The 20189-nt window shown below is 43.1% G+C and overlaps 2 protein-coding genes across 2 annotated transcripts in view; one reads left to right on the top strand and one right to left on the bottom strand.

Moving 5' to 3' along the window:
* Positions 1–15108, bottom strand: part of T265_14342 (hypothetical protein) — a gene marked incomplete at both ends in the record, with an annotated part of 31956 nt that extends 16848 nt beyond the window's left edge. Inside the window, 4 exons of the mRNA XM_009173245.1 lie at positions 1556–1699; positions 6837–6966; positions 13538–13615; positions 14970–15108. Of these exons, the coding sequence (XP_009171509.1) occupies positions 1556–1699; positions 6837–6966; positions 13538–13615; positions 14970–15100 (483 nt within the window). The remainder of the gene's footprint in view (positions 1–1555; positions 1700–6836; positions 6967–13537; positions 13616–14969) is intronic.
* T265_07636 (hypothetical protein) overlaps positions 1–20189 on the top strand; it is a gene marked incomplete at both ends in the record, with an annotated part of 35944 nt that overhangs the window by 7842 nt on the left and 7913 nt on the right. The gene's annotated exons all lie outside the window — the stretch shown is intronic.

Below are 20189 nucleotides of genomic sequence, written 5' to 3'. Positions count from 1 at the left end.
GCGACATGAGAAACAAGTTTAACTTAAGGGAATTGTGGTTTATGGATTCGCATTTTCGTCAGTGGACGGAGCAGTGATCTCCGCCCACAGGGACGAGTTGCAGTGAAATTCACATAAAAGATAACTTTGGTGAGCAAATTTTCGCTTGGTCCTTTTGGATGCAGTCTCACAAGTCTGCCGCTTATTATATACCAGGACAAGGACGAAAACCGGGTAACAAGTTCCTCAATTATAAATTTGTATTTCAGATTAGGCGCGCCTAAAAAGTGTTCTGGAGACATTCTTGTTTGGAATGCAGATATGACAGAGAGTCCGTTCTAGCTGAATAAGATGTACACGAAGAATAGAGTCAAGCAAACAGATGTCTTATGGAGTCAAAAACGGAAAGAAGTGGGGTGAAGTGACAATAAAATATTCAGGTGGCTGGGTCCACTTATGGAACAATATGTGAAAAGCCACAATGACTGCAGTTACAGGTTTTGTGCTTTTTCTCTGCGGTAGATTAATGCCAGTCAGGTAAAACGCACTGCAAAATGACAGTCCAATCCTACATCACGGTGCTCTGCGATCAACTCTCTAGGTCGATATGACGATGCATCGATCCACAATACCCGACGACGAGAACGCTTTATAAGTAGTTGGTAGTCAAACGTTCCTGAATGCAGGTATAGACATGGGTTTCTTCGTTCCTCCTTCAAAATGGCGGAAACCGCGAAGCGAAAATGACACCGCAAAAGAGTATGAAGGAGTTTACGGTGAGTTTGGGTGTTATTGTTGCCGTACTCCTTCCAGGATGGGGTCCCGGGGACTCCTTCTACTCTTGGCTGCAGACATTGCAATAACTGGCGCCTGATGGATACCAGTAGCGTTTGTGCTGTCAATTTCCCTGCCGACTATCTGACTAAGCGCAATTGTAGCCAATTCGGGATACATGCGATAGGCCTGCATCATGTTTCTTCTCTCATCCACTTTTTATACTAAGACTTCAAATATAATTGGCGAAAAATTTTGTGGTTTTATGGTGGTGAAGCATTATTGCCAAAAATGATATTGTTCCCTATTATTATTATGATGATGATGATGATATGGACAGGTGACACATAATGGAATGGTTTGTACATAGCGCACACGTGTCCCTCGGTGCCGTGGACAGACTGGAGGTGAGCAGTGTGTGGATGGTGGCCTTGACGACAAAAATCTCTGTTTAACAGAAAGCATGCATATGAGTCATGATTTAAAGTGAATAACCAAGGACGTCAAACTCTGAAATGGTCAGGTTGGGTTTATTTGAACCAGCCTTATCGGCGTTTCCTCTAGCATGTAACACAAATTTTTGAGATTGCCAGATGAAAAGTGGAAAAATCGAGCGTGTTAGTTTGAAAAAGTTGAACAAAATCATTAAAAATCCAAGGACACAGTACTATTGACGAACATTTACAAAAAGATATCGACCTCTAAGATGGGGTATTCTCTGAAAGCCACTAAAGACACACCTAATTTCTGTAGTTTCACGTTTATACTCATCCAAGATCTTTGAAAATAGACTCTAACATACCCTCATTTCTGACGCGGTGGAACCGATCAACATGTGGGACTTGGCATTCCATACATCCACCTGAAGCGTCTTATGGAGAAGGTACTCGAAAACCTCCTCATACTCCCCCGAATTCATCCAGTTGGGATTCATGGTGAAAGTGACCTTTGTAAAGATGGGGTGTGATAAGAGGACAGTGTTGAAAAGATGCTCCAAAGGGTGTTGGGATATCTTAAACAACTGAAACAGTTCAAAATACACCGGTTCTCCCGCATATTTCATAAAAAAAGCCTCAACAACAGATGTCTCCGCAGCGTTTCACTTGGTTGTGGTCGGAACGCAACCCAATTATTCGTTCCAGGTTACAGAACGCAGCAGCCCACTTAGGAAGACACTGCAGTCTCAGAAAATATAGGTCCACAGACGCGCTTCATACTTTCAGTGTGCATGAAAATTGACAGATATCTCATTCGGACTTGAAACAGAGTTTCACCGGCAGACGTGACACACTACTCTTAAGGCAGCTGCGAACTCTTCGACAGCCCACTATCGGTTTGGTCCTTCTTGGGGCTCATCGAATAGGCAGTCTCTGAGTTCTTGCCGAACCATGTTCTGCTTGAACCCAAATTTCATGAAGAAGAACATCATAACAGAGCGATTTATGTAAGTCTCTCGTGAAAACACAATTGGTATGCAAATGAGTGCAGTTATCGTTATCGCTAAATTTTTTTATGCGGAGCGAATGTACTGAGGTTTTTGAATGGGGAAATTGACGCGACAGGCCCTCACTGTGCTGCAGGCAACTGAATCCGGGAAAACATTCAGAATCATCGACTACGATGGCTCGGTCATGTGCTACGCATGCCGAAATACCGTCTACCGAGACGAGTATTGTTCTCCGTGCCTTCTTCAGGATGGCGAAAACCGCGAGGTGGACAGCACACGACCTGGCAGAAAGCTGTGAAAGAGATCACGAAGGGTTTGGGTGTTGTTAGTATGGTGAGACTTCCAGGATGGGGTCCCCGTGACCCCATCTGTGCTTGGCTGGAGACGTTGCAAGAAATGGCGGCTAATCGATGTCAGTGGCGTTCTTGCTGTCAGTTTCTTTCCAGATTGTCTGATTGAGCGGTTGGAGGTGTAGGCACCTCAGTATGCTTGACATAGGCCAGCACTAGGTCCCCTCCCTCACCCACTGTTTTTCCCTTCTTTTCAACCTAGGGCTTTTAATATATATATAGACAAACCTTATGGTTGTACGGCAGTGAAGCATCAGTGCCAGCACTGATGTTGCTGTCTTTGATGGTGATGAGTACTAGTAACGGAATGCTAATAACTTTTAAAAAAAAGAAAGCAATTGCAAGTTTTTTCTTCTAGAATTCACACGACAGTTAGAACTTATTTTTTGTGACCTTACGTAAGAATGTTGCTGTTAGTAGTCATTGACAGTCGCATATTTGACAGTGGTTATTGTTATCAACCAGAAGCTTCAGGTTTTATTTGGTTACATTCTGGTATACCGATCGGGAACAAGGTATCCAAACAAAATGATAAAGTCGAATCTGCTGAGAAATAAGCGGGACGATAAAAATCTTTGCGTAAAGTGTTTCTTTACCACACTTGTTTCAAGCAACACACAGAGTAGTGGGAAATGTGCGTTTGGTGGCTCTGTAGGCACTTCAGTTGTGGAAAACACCAAGTAGCACAGATGCAGTGGCTAGCATTTTGAGTCATGGTTTACCGAGAACATCATCATCATCATCGACAGCATGACACCAGTGTTCAACACCAATGCTTCACTGCCAAGAACAGTGTTGCTCTGTACGTTTCCTCGAAAATGGTGCAAACCATGACGTGACATAAGGTTAAAACGAGTTTACAAAAAGTGTTAATATGTTCCATCATCTTCTGTGCTGAACCGTAAACNCCGTAGATAACAAAGTTCGCGGCATTCGTGCAGCCAATTTATATCCGAACTGAACGAAGGAGCGTTCGGAGGCGGAGGTTGATCTGAATGGTTGTGGTTGGTACTGTCATACTCCTATCTGGAATATTTTTCCAACTGCAACAAGAGGCTGTCTGTGTGCAGAACCTTCAGTGAAACCGGAGACCTCCTTGATCTTCTGTCTCCCACGAACACCAAATTCATTTACATATAGGTTCATCGCCAAAGGAGTATAAATCCTGTGTTGAATAAATCACTCCTGCGCAAAACGGAGCGGTTATGGCATGATACTGTCTGGGCATTCATCTCGGCCTGAACTGGCATCTGGACTTGAAGCTAAAAACACTTTTTGAGTGGGTTATTCGTCTGCGCTGTACACCACACTATGTTGAACACATTGATTTGAAGTAGTAGTAACACGCTCGCCTCGCACATCAGATGTCCGGAACTCGGGTCCAGTGTCCCTACCTTAGGTGTGGACTTACCAGAATAATTGCGCCGGGACAGGGTGAAGACCGTTCAAACAAGAGTGGTGAAAACGCGAATTCTTCGGATTCCGCAATCACCTGTAACTAATCTTTCGAGGGTTCATGATTCACTTATTTCACACTTTGGATCAATTCATTACTGTACACCGCCCAAACAGTTCATGTTTAGCTGTAAACATATGCGCCGCATCAGAATAAATGTGCAAATTACTACTGAGGCTATCCGATTAACTTGATTTTCTCCATTGCAGTCCAACTCAGAACAGTGGAATATTGTCACAATCCTTCGAGACAGATATCCAGTGAACCTGATGTGTAAAAGTCAAGTTGCATAGTGGTAGGGCGCGAAACGACATAGTGGCCCGTTCAAAGTAAGAGCAAAAATCAGCACGGTGCGCAAAGCCCTTGCTGATTCGGAATCAAAATATGGCTTTCTTACAAGTTTATCTTTGGTTATACGGCATTTTAGCTCCCAGATTCAACCGTACCTCCAAAATTGTTCTCTCTGTTTAATTCATAGTAGCAAGGAGACTGTTTGAGGCCTATAGGGATCTTGTTATTATGTCACGTATGGCATTGCGTGAGCATACTGTGCTGTGCCAACCGACAACCGAAGATCCAGGAGTGGGACAATGAAACTTCGACAACCGAAGATCCAGGAGTGGGACAATGATATCATTAGGTGGTACAGAGCAAGACATGACACTGCTAAAATAAAGTTTACCCCACTTCACATTCACAGATAAATTTAGGTTTAAAGAGTAGAGCTCCTCTTGAACAATGCAAGGAGAACAACACGCAGCGGGATGAATTCATTTTGTACACCATCATCGGTCAAAAAAGTTGTAAAACCAAGCAAATTACGAGAAATAAATTACAGCCACAGCAAGATCCTTGAAAAGGTCACATAAAATGAACAGGTCAAGAAAAGCTTGGTAACAATAAGGGTGCACAGCGTTGGCTTCGATCGGCTGACTAACCATGACCAACTGCGTACCACGATGACTTGGAATAGTGAGTGATTGTCAACATTAGGCTTGGTTGCAATTAACTATATCGTAATTGACCGACTAAATTTTATCGACTGAAACCAAGTTAGTGTCCACATTAAGAAATATTGCACAAATCATCATCGACAGCATGACATCAGTGCTCAACACCGATGCTTCACTGCCGTATTATTGCACAAAACTCTTTGAGCTAACGTTCTTTGGTTCACGTCTGAAGCCTTCCGTCAGTTATATCAACAAAAGTCTCATCGCACCTGCGGCTGAACGCGTTTGATATTTTAGGTACGTGTGGATTGAGCGTTATCTATTAATCTGGTTGGACCACATGATGTTAACCTAACATTGAAGCATGACCTTACATCAACGTTTATGGAGGAGGACGATTAAGGCTACAGGCGCGGTGAAGTTGCACAGAACGGGGGTGATATGGAGGCTAGACATCACTTGGCCGGACGAGTTGAGTTGCCATAAACACACTATGTAAGTAGGCGTATCTGAAATATCGTGCAAGATGTCGTCCAAACACACCACTAGATGCACTATATGTGGCCATGTCTCCTATAAACATTTTGGTTTACTATAAGGGATTGCAAGCTATGCTTGTCTTACCCGTATAGGTCTCAACGAAATCCTATTAGAATGGGGTATAGTCGATAAAAGCTGGTGAAGTCTGTGGTGCTCTTGGAAATGATACTCAGCTATTGAGATTCATAGTCAACAAATCGTTACAACAGTGCAGACAACGCGCGTCTTTCTGACTGTCGACACAGAGTTAACAAATCTAGATCTTGGACGCCACATATATTCCACAACATTGCTAAGATCTTGGACCATTTTCTGAGCGCTCCTCAGCTCGATTTTCATTGGCCGGCATACCGAACTCGACTCACATTCACCATATCTTCTGTACAGTGCTTTTTCCAAGGGGGGACTCGAATTTTCCTTCAGATGGTCGTTTTCGAATGGACAGTGCAGTAAGTAGTACATGATTGGGAACGCTGCTGTGAAGGTCGACTTCGGAGAGGCTCCTCGTGGAACCAAATATTTTGCCACATTTACTACCATTACATAGAATGAGTCATTGAGGTTTGAGCATTCTAATTTTACTGTTCACTCAAATTACACGCAGTGAAGGAATGATGGAATGATGTGTAGACACATAACGGGGGCAGTGAGCTGAAACGTCTGGGAACCACCGTTCTACGGTGGCTCCAGGGTGACTTCTACAGCTCTGAACTCATCTTCTTCTCAAATACCGCATCGACAGGTAATTCAGTAATCATGGCCGCGCGCGGATCGTACTTTTTAATGTCAACGAACACTACTTTCTAGTCTTGACTCTCTAACTCGACCCTGCTTTATACTCCCAAGGTTTGTGTGTTTCAAACTTGGATGACCTCGGATAAGCTGTAGGACACACACCCCCGAAGCGGCAAATAGGAATTACGGAGTACATAAGTTTTACCACCGCTGTGTAGAATTTATAGCAACTCTCTGGCAATCTTGACATCAACTCAAAATAAGCTGGACAACAAGCGTTCCACCATATGCCGTTGCGATGTATCCGTTGGATAATCCGGCACACTTGTAAGGTTACGTGGTTTTTTTTATCTACCAGTGATGATGGAGATTTGCATGTTACCCTTCAATGGAACTCGAAGAACTTTGATATCGGCCATCACTACCGCTTATCGTGAATCTGGAGCACGAATGATTAAATCAGTGGGCACCACAACTGCTTAATACAGCTGAATGTAGCAACTTGCCAAGCTCGTTGAAAAGACCAGTTGCCATCGGACCAAGAACCGGTGTATGACAGACGTTTGCGAAGAACTCTTGTATTACCAGATATGGTTGGTTACCTGACAACCGGTGATTTTTACACCTTTCGGGACGTTCCTGTTTCCCAGCTCCGGCATCGATGGCTCTAAGACCCGACAACGCGATCCGGGCTGATCTGTACAGGTATCAAAGTTTCCTCCAAATTTCATGCTGTAGGTGAATGAAGACGAAAGACAGTTTGTCAGCATGGAGAAGATAATCTTCACTCCCACATGTTCATTTTACATTGACTGATCAAGGGGAAAACAAGCTGGTACTTAATTGGGAAACTTCACTACCTAAATCCAAATGAAGAATAGTGGAGTTCCATTGACATCTCAATCAACCATTGAAGTCAAACAGTGCTGAGCACTCGGAGGCCACTGTATATTGTCATCACATACAGCAACTTTAGTGACGCTGCGCTAACATGTAACCACAAAGTATATCTTGAAAGGCATCCTGTATCTGTTGCATCCTTGGGAATCATCTCTTGTGTGTCTGAGCGTTATCACGGCCAAACACAGCTGATTGGCAGTTTGCCTAACTCGCATTTGGACACCACTCTCCATTTACTTCCAATCAGACAGCTCACATCAAGGGATTCGGTGTTCAATGGATTGTTGAGTGACAACTTCACGAAAGAAGAGCCCAAGATTTTTGGGCGTTTTACATTATTTATAATGTCTGCGGATGGTGGAAATATTCCAAAGTTTCGAAAGCTGTTATGAATCGGGAAGACGGAGGAAAGTAAAGTGAGGCAGCGCTCCTTTGAGACAAAGCGTATTCAAGGAAGAGGTTGCCAGAGAAGGCTGGGTAAAAAAACAGCGAACGATAACATTGAAATGTGTCGTTTCAACACTGTCAAGGGTAGTTTGCTCGTTCATCTCCCGTTCTATTGGTCATGCTCAGACATCTGTATTCGCGACACAGCTGCCAGCTGCAGTTATTTTACAAGAAAAACACACTGCAAATTCAAACAGATGCCTGCGGAAACATTCTACCTTTGCGGGAGGAATAGTACAGTTTAGTTTCAACGTGTAGCTAAATCTCGTCGACCAACCTGTCTGAATTATTTGCAGCCATCCGGGAAAGCAGGAGGTTACGATGCAAACCTGAGAAACCTTATTCTATGCTTTGAAACTCAGCCTTTACGTAAGCATAAAGCATAAACAAGGTGTCGTTGGTGTAAAGCCATAATTTGCCTCTAGTGGCTTCGCTTTATGCTTAATAACTCTCACGCCTTATAGTGTATTATTACTACAACTAAGGACTCCCGTAAATTTTCACCATTCCTAATTTCATGACAGCAACAATTCCTCTTGCAGATAAGATAACGGCTTGCGCGATAACATTTCCTCCTTCGAATTTTACCTTACGCCTCTCATCCGATTCATCCAAGATAACCAACCCAGTGACTCGTTAGCTAAAGCACATCCAGTCGCGTCATAGTACATCCTAAATTGCATCATAGTTTTTGTCCACTTCTTGGCGATAAATGCCATAGTTATACAAAATCACATGACTCCAAAACGAAACTATTGGATTAGGGGAGGATATCGGTATATACGCGACACTACTCCTGACAGAGGAGCAACAGCAACTTGAAGAAACATGGCAGAAATCGCTCTCGGCCAGACAGTATCCTTAGATTGTTAGTCGCCCTTATTTTGCAACCTTTAGCGTACTCAAGTCAGCTGGTCAGACCAATAAGCACCTCTACCCCTGGTTTGAAACTTAACGGCAACTGTCATCTGCTGACCAAAATTCGCACAGTTTCACACATGAAAATTAAAATAAGGATGAATAAGACGAGTGTTTCATACTCCCCCCGTGAAATGTCTGTGAATTAATTACTGAGCCCAGTGCGACAAGTTTTGAGTGAAATTATTCAATAGTTTGGTTTTTTCTCAAAAGTGGAAATGCTAGTTCGATTGGTGCCGTAATCAATCCGGATTTGTTGCTTGAAATGCACATAGCTGCTGAATGACTAGCATGCAAAAAAGCTGAAGTCTGAATGCGTAAGGGGACTAAGGTGAGTTCACTAATCTATCTATCCGGGGAAGGTCAGCTGGTGTCCCAAGTAAAGTCAATTTAATGAAAAAAACAGTCTTCTGATCGACACAAGCGGGTATAACACACGGTTGAATAGAACATTCTAACCTAATTCGCCAGACATTTTGTCGTCATGCCAACCGTCCAGCTGTCAGCTGTAGCAGACTTTCAGTGCCTAACTGCCGTGCCATCTAGAGGATGCGTGAGGGCTGGGATCTACCAGGTTGCCCAGGCCTAGACAGGGCAAGTAGAGATGCAAAGGTCGAGTTCGAAGAACGAACGTTCCGGCAGCAAATTCTCGCTCTAACCACTTAACCACCTCTTGATCGATAAGATGATGAGACGAGCCCTGGAATATTCTCAAAGGCATCTTGCTTGAATAGCCGACCAAGGAAGCGGTATCGATCTGAAATACTGTCCGGAAGAGACTCACCCAAAATAATCGAACATCAAGCCGACTGGACGGATATATCGTGAACCAGTGAGGGACCAAAACAAGGCATGTTATGCATAGCATTTCATGCCAACCGATTGCACTCGTCTGTTTAAGGTCAAGATTGGCACGACTTTTGACAGACGCTATTGAGCTTGCAAACCACATTTCACGATCCCCCGTGAAATCGTATGAAGTGCACACGAACATATAGAGATACGGTATGCCTTGAATGTTGGAAATGAGGAAAATACCATTCTGAAATGAAACCGCTTTTCTTGGGTCTTCAATTTAACATGTGTATCTCCTGGTCAAAGATTTACCGAAATTTGTGCACTCATTTGGTTTTCGTTTGCTCTCGTATTTCCAAATGCATAGAACATTCTGTACAGAGTTCTTTGTTCCTCACAAGCAAACAGGTCATCATCCCAATCTAGGGCTGCTGCACACACCACATCGTCTAGTGCCATAAATTGAGAGTTAATCAACTGCATTTACGAACAGTTAGCTGCTCTAGCTGGATTAGTTAAAGCATGGTTCACAAGCCCGTTAATACTACTACTACTACTACTACTACTACTAATAATAATAATAATAATAATCATTCAGCTATAGCGCCCTTTCGGTGCCCAGTGGCCATGCCACCCGAAGGAAACACGAGGGATGAAACGGCCAGTTTTCACAGACAGGAGCACGACTTGCAGCGCACACCCTTATGAAACGACTAGAGACGTAAAGTAAAGAAAGAATGGATGCATAGTTTTTTTCGTGAACAGAGCGAATACTTGCATAATAGATGCATATGGCCTGGATACTTCGACCCCGTAAGCGCTGACGAGCTGTCACGAAGAGTCTGGATCTTACTGTGGTGGGACGGTTTGTGTGCCTCAGTGAACCATTGGCTATACATATGATCAACAATAATGCCGTGTCATACTGGCTGTCGAGTGGTACTATCAGCCGGGTCACATTACCTGCTAGATACAGCGGGGTACGTGAGCGAAAAGTGACTATTGCTGACATTTCCCTTCTTTCTATTTGATATGATTTTTCTGCTCTGCCATTAATGACTTTCTCGTTGTAGACCTGTCAGTTGAGACTGATGACTTCGTTCGTCCTGCATCGGTTTTGGCAACAACATCCGTGCGACATCAGCGCCGACATCCTCAGAAAGTTTGAAATCAATCCCTACTCTATTTGGCTGCTTATAGTGTTCACACTCTGAAATGAGCATTTTACGGTAGCGAAGCAGCAGTATTCAACACTGATATACTGCCGATGATGATAGTAATGAGACAGGGACGAACTGGTGACCAATGTCCACTTTAGCATCAGAACGTTAAACTGGTCAAACAAACTGATCCCCATACAAGCATTCTGTTCAAATTCATCCGCGTCTCCCTGCAAGAGTTCACCACATTGTTGCATACGGTCCATATCAGCAGAGCACACCCTCTGCAGTGAATCTGTTCGACATGCTCATACATCAAATTGGGCAGTGTGAAAATGGCTAAGCATTTTTAAGGCAAATCAATAGTATTTTTCTACACCACGGACGCATATCGCATTCATGCACAAAAGGTATGGTAATATATGTCGAGCATGTTCCGTAAAACGTACTTTCCTGGCTAAAGAGGCCAAATCACTTTGTTAACTTTTGTGGTCAACACGGAACTGACCAGATGACTTATGTTTCCATAGACAGACACCATATACACTCGCAACAATGGATAGTGAAATCAGCTGGGCACACTTGACATACAGGAAAGACACTAGCACCGGAAAACAAGTGGCTGTGTTATGGATACACAGGCAATTATCCTCAACTAGTTGCAATATTATAGTTTGCAAACGACCTCCAACACGCTACTCAGTGGTAGAACGGTTGCCATAACATCCATCACGGTCATAGCACACGCTTTACTCATCCCCAGCATCATCCAAAATCCCATGACAACACACCGGGCATTCATGACAGTAATAGTTCAACAAACCATAGTCAGGCTATTTATTAATTTTGTTGGTAGTATAGAGAGAAGTGGAAATTTTCACTGCAGATTTCGTCCTGTAAGGGAAGCCGATCCATGCCGAAAAGCCGGGAGGTGGTCTACGGCTGTTTCACCATCATTAGGAAACATCAGCAGTACAGATCAAACCAACTTCCAGGAAGACTCAAGTACGCAAAACGGCCAGTTTTCACAGACAGGAGCACGACTTGCAGCGCACACCCTTATGAAACGACTAGAGACGTAAAGTAAAGAAAGAATGGATGCATAGTTTTTTTCGTGAACAGAGCGAATACTTGCATAATAGATGCATATGGCCTGGATACTTCGACCCCGTAAGCGCTGACGAGCTGTCACGAAGAGTCTGGATCTTACTGTGGTGGGACGGTTTGTGTGCCTCAGTGAACCATTGGCTATACATATGATCAACAATAATGCCGTGTCATACTGGCTGTCGAGTGGTACTATCAGCCGGGTCACATTACCTGCTAGATACAGCGGGGTACGTGAGCGAAAAGTGACTATTGCTGACATTTCCCTTCTTTCTATTTGATATGATTTTTCTGCTCTGCCATTAATGACTTTCTCGTTGTAGACCTGTCAGTTGAGACTGATGACTTCGTTCGTCCTGCATCGGTTTTGGCAACAACATCCGTGCGACATCAGCGCCGACATCCTCAGAAAGTTTGAAATCAATCCCTACTCTATTTGGCTGCTTATAGTGTTCACACTCTGAAATGAGCATTTTACGGTAGCGAAGCAGCAGTATTCAACACTGATATACTGCCGATGATGATAGTAATGAGACAGGGACGAACTGGTGACCAATGTCCACTTTAGCATCAGAACGTTAAACTGGTCAAACAAACTGATCCCCATACAAGCATTCTGTTCAAATTCATCCGCGTCTCCCTGCAAGAGTTCACCACATTGTTGCATACGGTCCATATCAGCAGAGCACACCCTCTGCAGTGAATCTGTTCGACATGCTCATACATCAAATTGGGCAGTGTGAAAATGGCTAAGCATTTTTAAGGCAAATCAATAGTATTTTTCTACACCACGGACGCATATCGCATTCATGCACAAAAGGTATGGTAATATATGTCGAGCATGTTCCGTAAAACGTACTTTCCTGGCTAAAGAGGCCAAATCACTTTGTTAACTTTTGTGGTCAACACGGAACTGACCAGATGACTTATGTTTCCATAGACAGACACCATATACACTCGCAACAATGGATAGTGAAATCAGCTGGGCACACTTGACATACAGGAAAGACACTAGCACCGGAAAACAAGTGGCTGTGTTATGGATACACAGGCAATTATCCTCAACTAGTTGCAATATTATAGTTTGCAAACGACCTCCAACACGCTACTCAGTGGTAGAACGGTTGCCATAACATCCATCACGGTCATAGCACACGCTTTACTCATCCCCAGCATCATCCAAAATCCCATGACAACACACCGGGCATTCATGACAGTAATAGTTCAACAAACCATAGTCAGGCTATTTATTAATTTTGTTGGTAGTATAGAGAGAAGTGGAAATTTTCACTGCAGATTTCGTCCTGTAAGGGAAGCCGATCCATGCCGAAAAGCCGGGAGGTGGTCTACGGCTGTTTCACCATCATTAGGAAACATCAGCAGTACAGATCAAACCAACTTCCAGGAAGACTCAAGTACGCAACGTGGCCAATATTTGAACACTGTAAACCTTTCGCTCAAGAGGGGCTGATCAACAGTTTGATCACCTCGCATTTAGACAGAATATAGTGCCATTCTTCCTTTAGTCAATGGATTCATGTTACGCAGTCATGTGTTAACCGACTTCTCAGGAAAACGACTCACTCGTCTGAACTATTCTTCCCCTGAGCCAAGTATGGGATTCAGAGCAGTATGAAGGCCTCGCGCATTTAGATTACAAAAATACGGTGATCAACAAATCTTTGCGCGTGAGTTCTAGGGCCAATAACCGATAAGACTCATGAAGAAACGGACAACACTTGGCCGTAGTACGGCTAAACGGATAATGTTCGCCTAAACGGTGGAGTATGTGAATAAAAGGTTCTGTCATGCTACTGAAAACAAACTAATGAAATTCATGATATTTCTGTTGGTGCGAAGATTCCAAAAAACATGAAAGCACATCGTAGATCAATTCAAGCCAAAAAACGATACGGTCCTCGTAAAAGTGGTCCCACAAAGAAGACGCCAAAAAACTGTGTAAGCATCATACTTACTGACTGGTAATTACCTCGGGGAATCGATAAAATTGAAGCGAAAAATAAACACCCTCGAGGTCGTCGTTATCCAGTAATCTAAAAATTAAAATAACATCTATATTACCACTTCATTTTTTCACGAAAATAATTACCTGGGTTTATAAAAACCCTTATCCTTTAACCTGGAGGTCTGCGGGGCTGTAGCAATGGATTAAAGAAGTTTGGCACCAACTGTTCAACGGCAAAAATAGTCTCTCAGCTTGAAGGAAGCGAAGGAAATGCAGTTAAACTCCCAAGTAACAGGGAATCAAAGGTAGTTCCGCCTAACCAATCGCAGCGCGAGGTTGCGCAATCCATTCCATTTCACCTTCCAACCTGTTTCCAGGTGGATATNTATATATATATATATATATATATATATATCTGGGGAGCTTTCAGCCGTGATACGATTTGGGTAGCTAGCTGCCATTCCACTCAATCGAAGAACAAGGTTTAGGTATGCCTAGACAACCAAGCCTAAACAGGGACAGTTGAGATGCCAGGGTTGTTTCGGAACCACGGACCTTCCGGTCAGAAAATTCGAAACATACGCACCAAGATACCTCAAACTCATACACCAAGATAGCTCGCTAGTTGCTAAACTCATTACCAGACACTGAGACCGCCCTGTGGTATCTGACAATGGAGCGCGTTAGGTCTATTAGGTTGGAACAAGGCTTCAGACTGATTTGTGCTAACGGAGATAGTGGTTGATCTGTTCGGCGAGCTTAGCGATTGGTTTGTAAACTCTTCATCACCACGCGAGGGGGCATCGTAAATGCACATACCTGTTAACCAGAGGTCATTCAGCTAGTCTCAGGTAACCGTAAAAGATCCCCTCAAGCGAACGGATTCCTATACACAATACCCAGTGAAGTTTTTCCTTAATGGCTTAATCAGCCATCAATATGTGCGCAGCAATTTTGAAAAGGTAAAGTGTCCCGTTGTGAAACTAATTACACCTAGTTCTAGGTCATATGAGACACTTTATGTAGTGGTAAAAAAAGGCAAGTAAAGTGTCAACATTTCAATATTAACGCATTTTCAATGTGACACTGTCTCTTGTTGTGGTTCAATATTACATTACATGGGCGAGAAACCAACCCGAATAAACAGCATCAAGCATGTCGGGAATTCTTTGCCTTTTGGAGTTGCAGCTCGGTAATTAGATGGTGTATTAGTTGGGTGGTTTGCGAACTCAAGGCGAAACACTTCGACTGTGAGAGCTATCTGTGGCGCCTTATGTCACAAAAGGTGGCAATGAAAACTACTGTTCGTAGAATGCATGGACTGAACCTAGGTAGAAGACACCTAACTCTTTCGAGAACGATTTTCAAAGTTCAGCGATTCTGGTGCAGGGATATATTCAAACTGAAAAGTGCTTACTCACAATAGATTGAAGGTGACTTACGAAGGGCACGCAACGAATTGCACTGTGATTTCATTGATGTCTAAAGGATCGTTAGCCTCTGTTTCAAAACAGAAGGATTCCACCAATTCCAGTTCACTTTCAGGAATCACATCCAAATCGGGGTCCCTCATTTTGTAATCTGAAAGCACGGTGCGGAACATGGACTAACAGTCAACAACAGCTGTATAACACAAGGCTAATAAAAAGGCAAATATTCCGATTGTTTTTCGACCACTAATGAGTAACCCGAACGTTGAACCGTTTAACTGTCACCATTTCGCTGAATGGTTGCCTTGTAATTCGACGGAAGCACAAGATCTAAGAAATAACCTAAGCGTGGAAAATAATTTGTAAAAAGCCGGCGAAGTATATGAATTGAAAAGGCTTCTGACAGAAGTTCGTGTCTTGGTGTTAGGCTGTTACAAGATTTGCTAACATTCATTACCGCTAGAATCGTTTACGAGTCCCTTACAGAGCTAGACAGAAGATTCCCGTAAAGGACCATTATTAAGAATTCCTCAAACGCACACTTCACTCCTGCATGTGTTTGCTACAAACCAGAGGCGTTTTGAATCTACTGTGGCAAGTCTTATAATACAATGCTAATCCTTGTTATACGACCCGAGCACCTCTCAACTTTTGAGACATGATCGTACATTTAGAATTCTACCTTCGGGCTGTGAGTGCGTGAACTGCGGCCTGGTTGCCTTGATTGCCTCATTATCTCCACAGTTAATTTTTAAGGTGACCGTGAGAATAGGCTTTTCAAACGGTATTCTCACACTGGAAAATTCCGCGGGATGTTTTCTCAGTTTGGCACATTTCCAGTGCAGTCATTCTCACAGAACGGTAATCTATTTCCAGAGAAATAACCTAATGTTTCAAAGAGTTTTTCAGTGAATCATTGTCGAGCATCTCTGTCCCAGATAATCCGACCAGCTAGTCCAAGAAGGGAGGGTGTTATATTAACAGTATCCGAAAAGGATGAGACTTCAGCCCATGCACATAGACGTTCTCTTGAACGACGGAATGAACAGTTTGAAGAACAGTTCGGTTGAGTCCCATGCACTCACCCTCTAGGAGGACCAATCAAACCCGAGTGAAACACCAACATCAGTCCGCTATCGACGATGAAAGTTCACAGTGCAATCTCATTACCTTATCGTAACAAAATACTTGGACTAGAAGGTTTTCACCCTGAAGTCTACGAAGAATGTGGCGAGTATGTTATGACTAACCTGAAGACCTCGGTCTAAAATCTCTAGAATGAAGAAAAAATTTCCTACATTCTAAAATGGCTCAAGGATATCATGCGAAATGCATCGGATTACCAACTGGGTAGATTTATCCCACGCAGGTTAATCCACTATCGAACGAGCCAGATTCACGAGAAGCAAGCTAGGTTTAGCTGTAACCATGGTTGCATCGATCATATTTTTACCTTGCCACAAGCGCTGGAACTGGGTCACTTATTCCAATGACCAATAGTGGTCAATCTTGATCTCAAAGACGCCTTTGACCAACTTGATCGTCAGAAACTGTGTCAGTGTCTGACTATGAAGGGTGTCCCTTCTGTTTTTCTCTCTTATGGAGGTTTTACATGCCTCCTTCCGAGAGCGCGTAAGTGTCTACAGCATATTGACTTCTGGGGCAACCAAATCCAGTGGTGTCAGATAGGGTTTCCTCTGTCGCATTTCCTCTTCAACTTCATAATGGATATGCTGATTGAATCTTCCTTCGCCGTCTCTAACACCTCTGGAATCGAAATACAACCTGGGCAGTTACTCACGGATATTGAGTAGACCGATGATATTACTGGTCTTAGATCAGATCCTTTGGAAATGAAAACTGTTTTAAGGGGCTTCTATATTTCTACTGGACAGTTCGGTGTACACTTGCAAATGAAAAGTGCAAAGTGCTGCTGGAGGAGTGACTGGGATTTAACCCATCTAGATGAACGGATCTATGTGATAGATAAGTTTGTTTACCTAGTCAGCCGCACAAGTTCCGGCATGAAAGATGAAATCACCTCCTAAATAGGGGAGGCTAGGACAGCGTTTGCTAGCTTTTGGCGTCTAGTGCGCTGTCATGACATTAGCTTGATGGTCAAACATAGAGTGGCCCAATCTGCTCTAGTTTATGGCCGCTGCGTGTTGAATACCCTCTGCGCTTAACCTTAGGTGCCTCCGAATCATTGCATGAGTCTGGTGGAAAAACCAGATTACTTTCGATGAAGTGCGCCATATGGTATTCAAAAACGTTTGTTCCTCCTAAATAAGTCAGTGGGCCACACTTCACAAGCTACACTGGTTAGGCCATGTGTTTCGTATTTCACAGGACTGTTCACCTCGTAGAGCCCCCTTTGCCCGACCTTGTGTCGAATGTAAACAATCAAGAAGCTTTTGGTCTATCACCTGACAAACAAACATAAAAACCTTTAATAGTCAACTGAGTCACAATGATAAATACCGTCTTCCCGGATCGGGACCGCACACGAGACAAAATAATGGCTAGTGACTTTGACGGATGTAGCTGTTCCACGTAGCCATAGTAGTAGTAGTAGTCTGACGACCTTACTGCAAACTGCTTGAAATACTCACGTCGATTTAGATTATCCTGTTGCCCTATGTAAATTTACGACAAAATTATCGGGAGACAATAAGTGGCATACACGTCGTTTAGTCGTCAAAAAACTTACTGGCGTGCAAGTTACATTATTGCCAAAATAGGTTAGGAAGCTGAATCCCACGGAGTTGTCAGTCACACCGCTATACATAAGCCCGAAACCTTTGTAGGGAACTAGTACACTATGTGATGGGTGTGGACTGTTTCACTATACGCACAAAGCTACAGCTTGTTATTAGGATAATCAAGGAGGATGTTGGAAAACTAATATACAGGAAAAACCAAAGTCCCCCCACTATTTTCCCACTCAGTATCTTCTAAAACAGTTGGGCTGGCTATCACTATGTACAGCTGGGACTGTAGTCCTTTGGTTTAGGTATTCCCTCAAAGTGAAATGATAACGAAAGTTTCTGTCTTAAAACGCCATCAGGCCACATGGTGTGATGTGATATCAGTGGCGCTATTCAAAGGCCAGAGTGTATTCTGATCTTATTCCCTTATTAGGCTCTTGAGACGAATCTGAGAACGACATTAGTGGGGCAAGTTAGTCATGGTACCTTAAGCGACTACTTCACCCTTAAGGGCATTTATGTTATCGCAAATGACAGGTGACTACTGGCTTCAGTGATATTGCTGCGCCAAAACCCATTGCGAGACACAACTCGGACAGCATCAGACGTGGTTTCGATGAAGTAGAAAAACAACCGATCACATCTTTAAATCACTTGCCTGAGAGCCGACGCACACACTCAGTTTTATAAGGGACTTCACTAGGGCCTTCCTCCATGGCAGTTAGGTACCGGTTGTCAACGCTAGCATATGGCTTTCAACGACGGTCGTACTGGCAACGCGTACAGACATACATGGCTCCGTAGAAATTATTGCAAAAATTCCTTCGTTCTGTACGAATTTCTCGTAGTCCAAGCATATATATTTCATAAATTTTCGAAGACAGTGCATCAACAAGCTCAATCTGTTTGCTAGTTGTGTAGCATTTCAAAGAATACCGTATGGTTAGTATTAGTTATTCAGTGGCGACAAGAATTCTCCAAGGATGCATAGCGAGTTCAAGAGCTGGTAAAAACCGCGAATACGTAACACCCGTTTAGTGTCTGCCTGCCACGCGACCGAAACAACAGGACCGAGATATTACCAGGAAGTCCAAGCCTAAACAGAAGCAGTGAAGATACAGCTGTTGGGCTAGATCCGCGGACCTTCCGGTCAAGAAGTTCGCGCCCTAACCAGTGAAATATCCCTAGCTCAGTTTTAGATGCAGTAAAATATTTTTTTGAATACTGTGTTTCTGAACAAGTGATTTATCCAAATAAACATTCCGTCGTTTCGGAAAAGTAATTTCGCCAGCCGTTTTTAACGTCCCTTATGGGTATCTTATTTATGTGGCTTGTAATGCGCAACTGAACAGACAATGGAAAGCCAAACACACCTTAAGATGAAATATGACTTAAAAAGCTGACGTTGTCTTTCGCCGTGTTCATCATGCTCACGCGTGAATTAGCTGGTTCTCTAAAGTTGTGGTGCCATTTAAACGAGAACTCAATTCTTAGCTTTGCCATGCATCTATCAAAAGGTTTACTTACATCGTTCACCCCGCAAAAGGGAACGCTTCTACAAGTTTCTTCATTGATGCCAACGTGTCCGATTCTCCGTTCCTATGTTATCTCGATAGAATCGTCGTTGCACATAATTATGTTCCGGGTAGGTAAAGAGAAAAGCAAGAGATGACATTCGAAAATGAGTGCACGGAGATGATAGCAAAGGGTAAATTAAGTGTTCCAAAGTCTTTGACTGAGTTTACAAAGGCCCTGCTCACCTCGCCCATAGTAACTTCGAAGTATAAACACAATGCGTGTTGAGTTAGAAGTGAAACTCAAGGTCCAATCATAATCTTCATGAATGGTGTATTTTGTCTAAAAAATGCATCACATCTTGAGCACCGTCCCGACAGAAACGTATGACTACCTTCGTGCATATTCAGTTAAACAATACCACAGAGGATAGGTTCACTTACGTCCCTTGTAACGCCAATGTCATTTTCAAATAAGTGTACTTTGTCCATTGCATACACAAGTTCTATGAAAACTCGCAGACCGTGCATACCTGATTGACCTCAAGAAGACAGAAACTGTTAGTGAGCTTTCGAGAATTTTCAGTGACTTTGCGAGTAATATGTTTCGTAAAAAATTAACTTTATTGCCTTGCAAGTTGGTACATTGTCCACTGTCCATATCCCACGATTAACTTAATGTGCACATTATTGAGAAGCTGGATGATCTTTGACATAATCTAGTCGAAAGGGCCAACATCCCCCTAATAACTATGGAATCTTCATTTTTGAACATGCCATCGTTTTGTAACAGCAGTAATTCGAGCGCCACGTTAATGCTTCACAACATTGTATCGTTCATAATGATACAATCGAACATGATAGGGCTGACTGCTCTAATCTCGCTGTGGAACTAATGAAGTTGTAGACTTGTCAGATGGATCGCTGTACACTGATTCAGCAGAGCTTGTGCTTTGCATTCATCTTCAAATGCGAGGATAGCTCCTTATGCGAACTCCAGATAGAAAAAA

Source organism: Opisthorchis viverrini, assembly GCF_000715545.1.
Source record: "Opisthorchis viverrini unplaced genomic scaffold opera_v5_189, whole genome shotgun sequence".
NCBI lineage: Eukaryota > Metazoa > Platyhelminthes > Trematoda > Opisthorchiida > Opisthorchiidae > Opisthorchis > Opisthorchis viverrini.
This window is presented reverse-complemented; position numbering and strand designations above follow the sequence as displayed.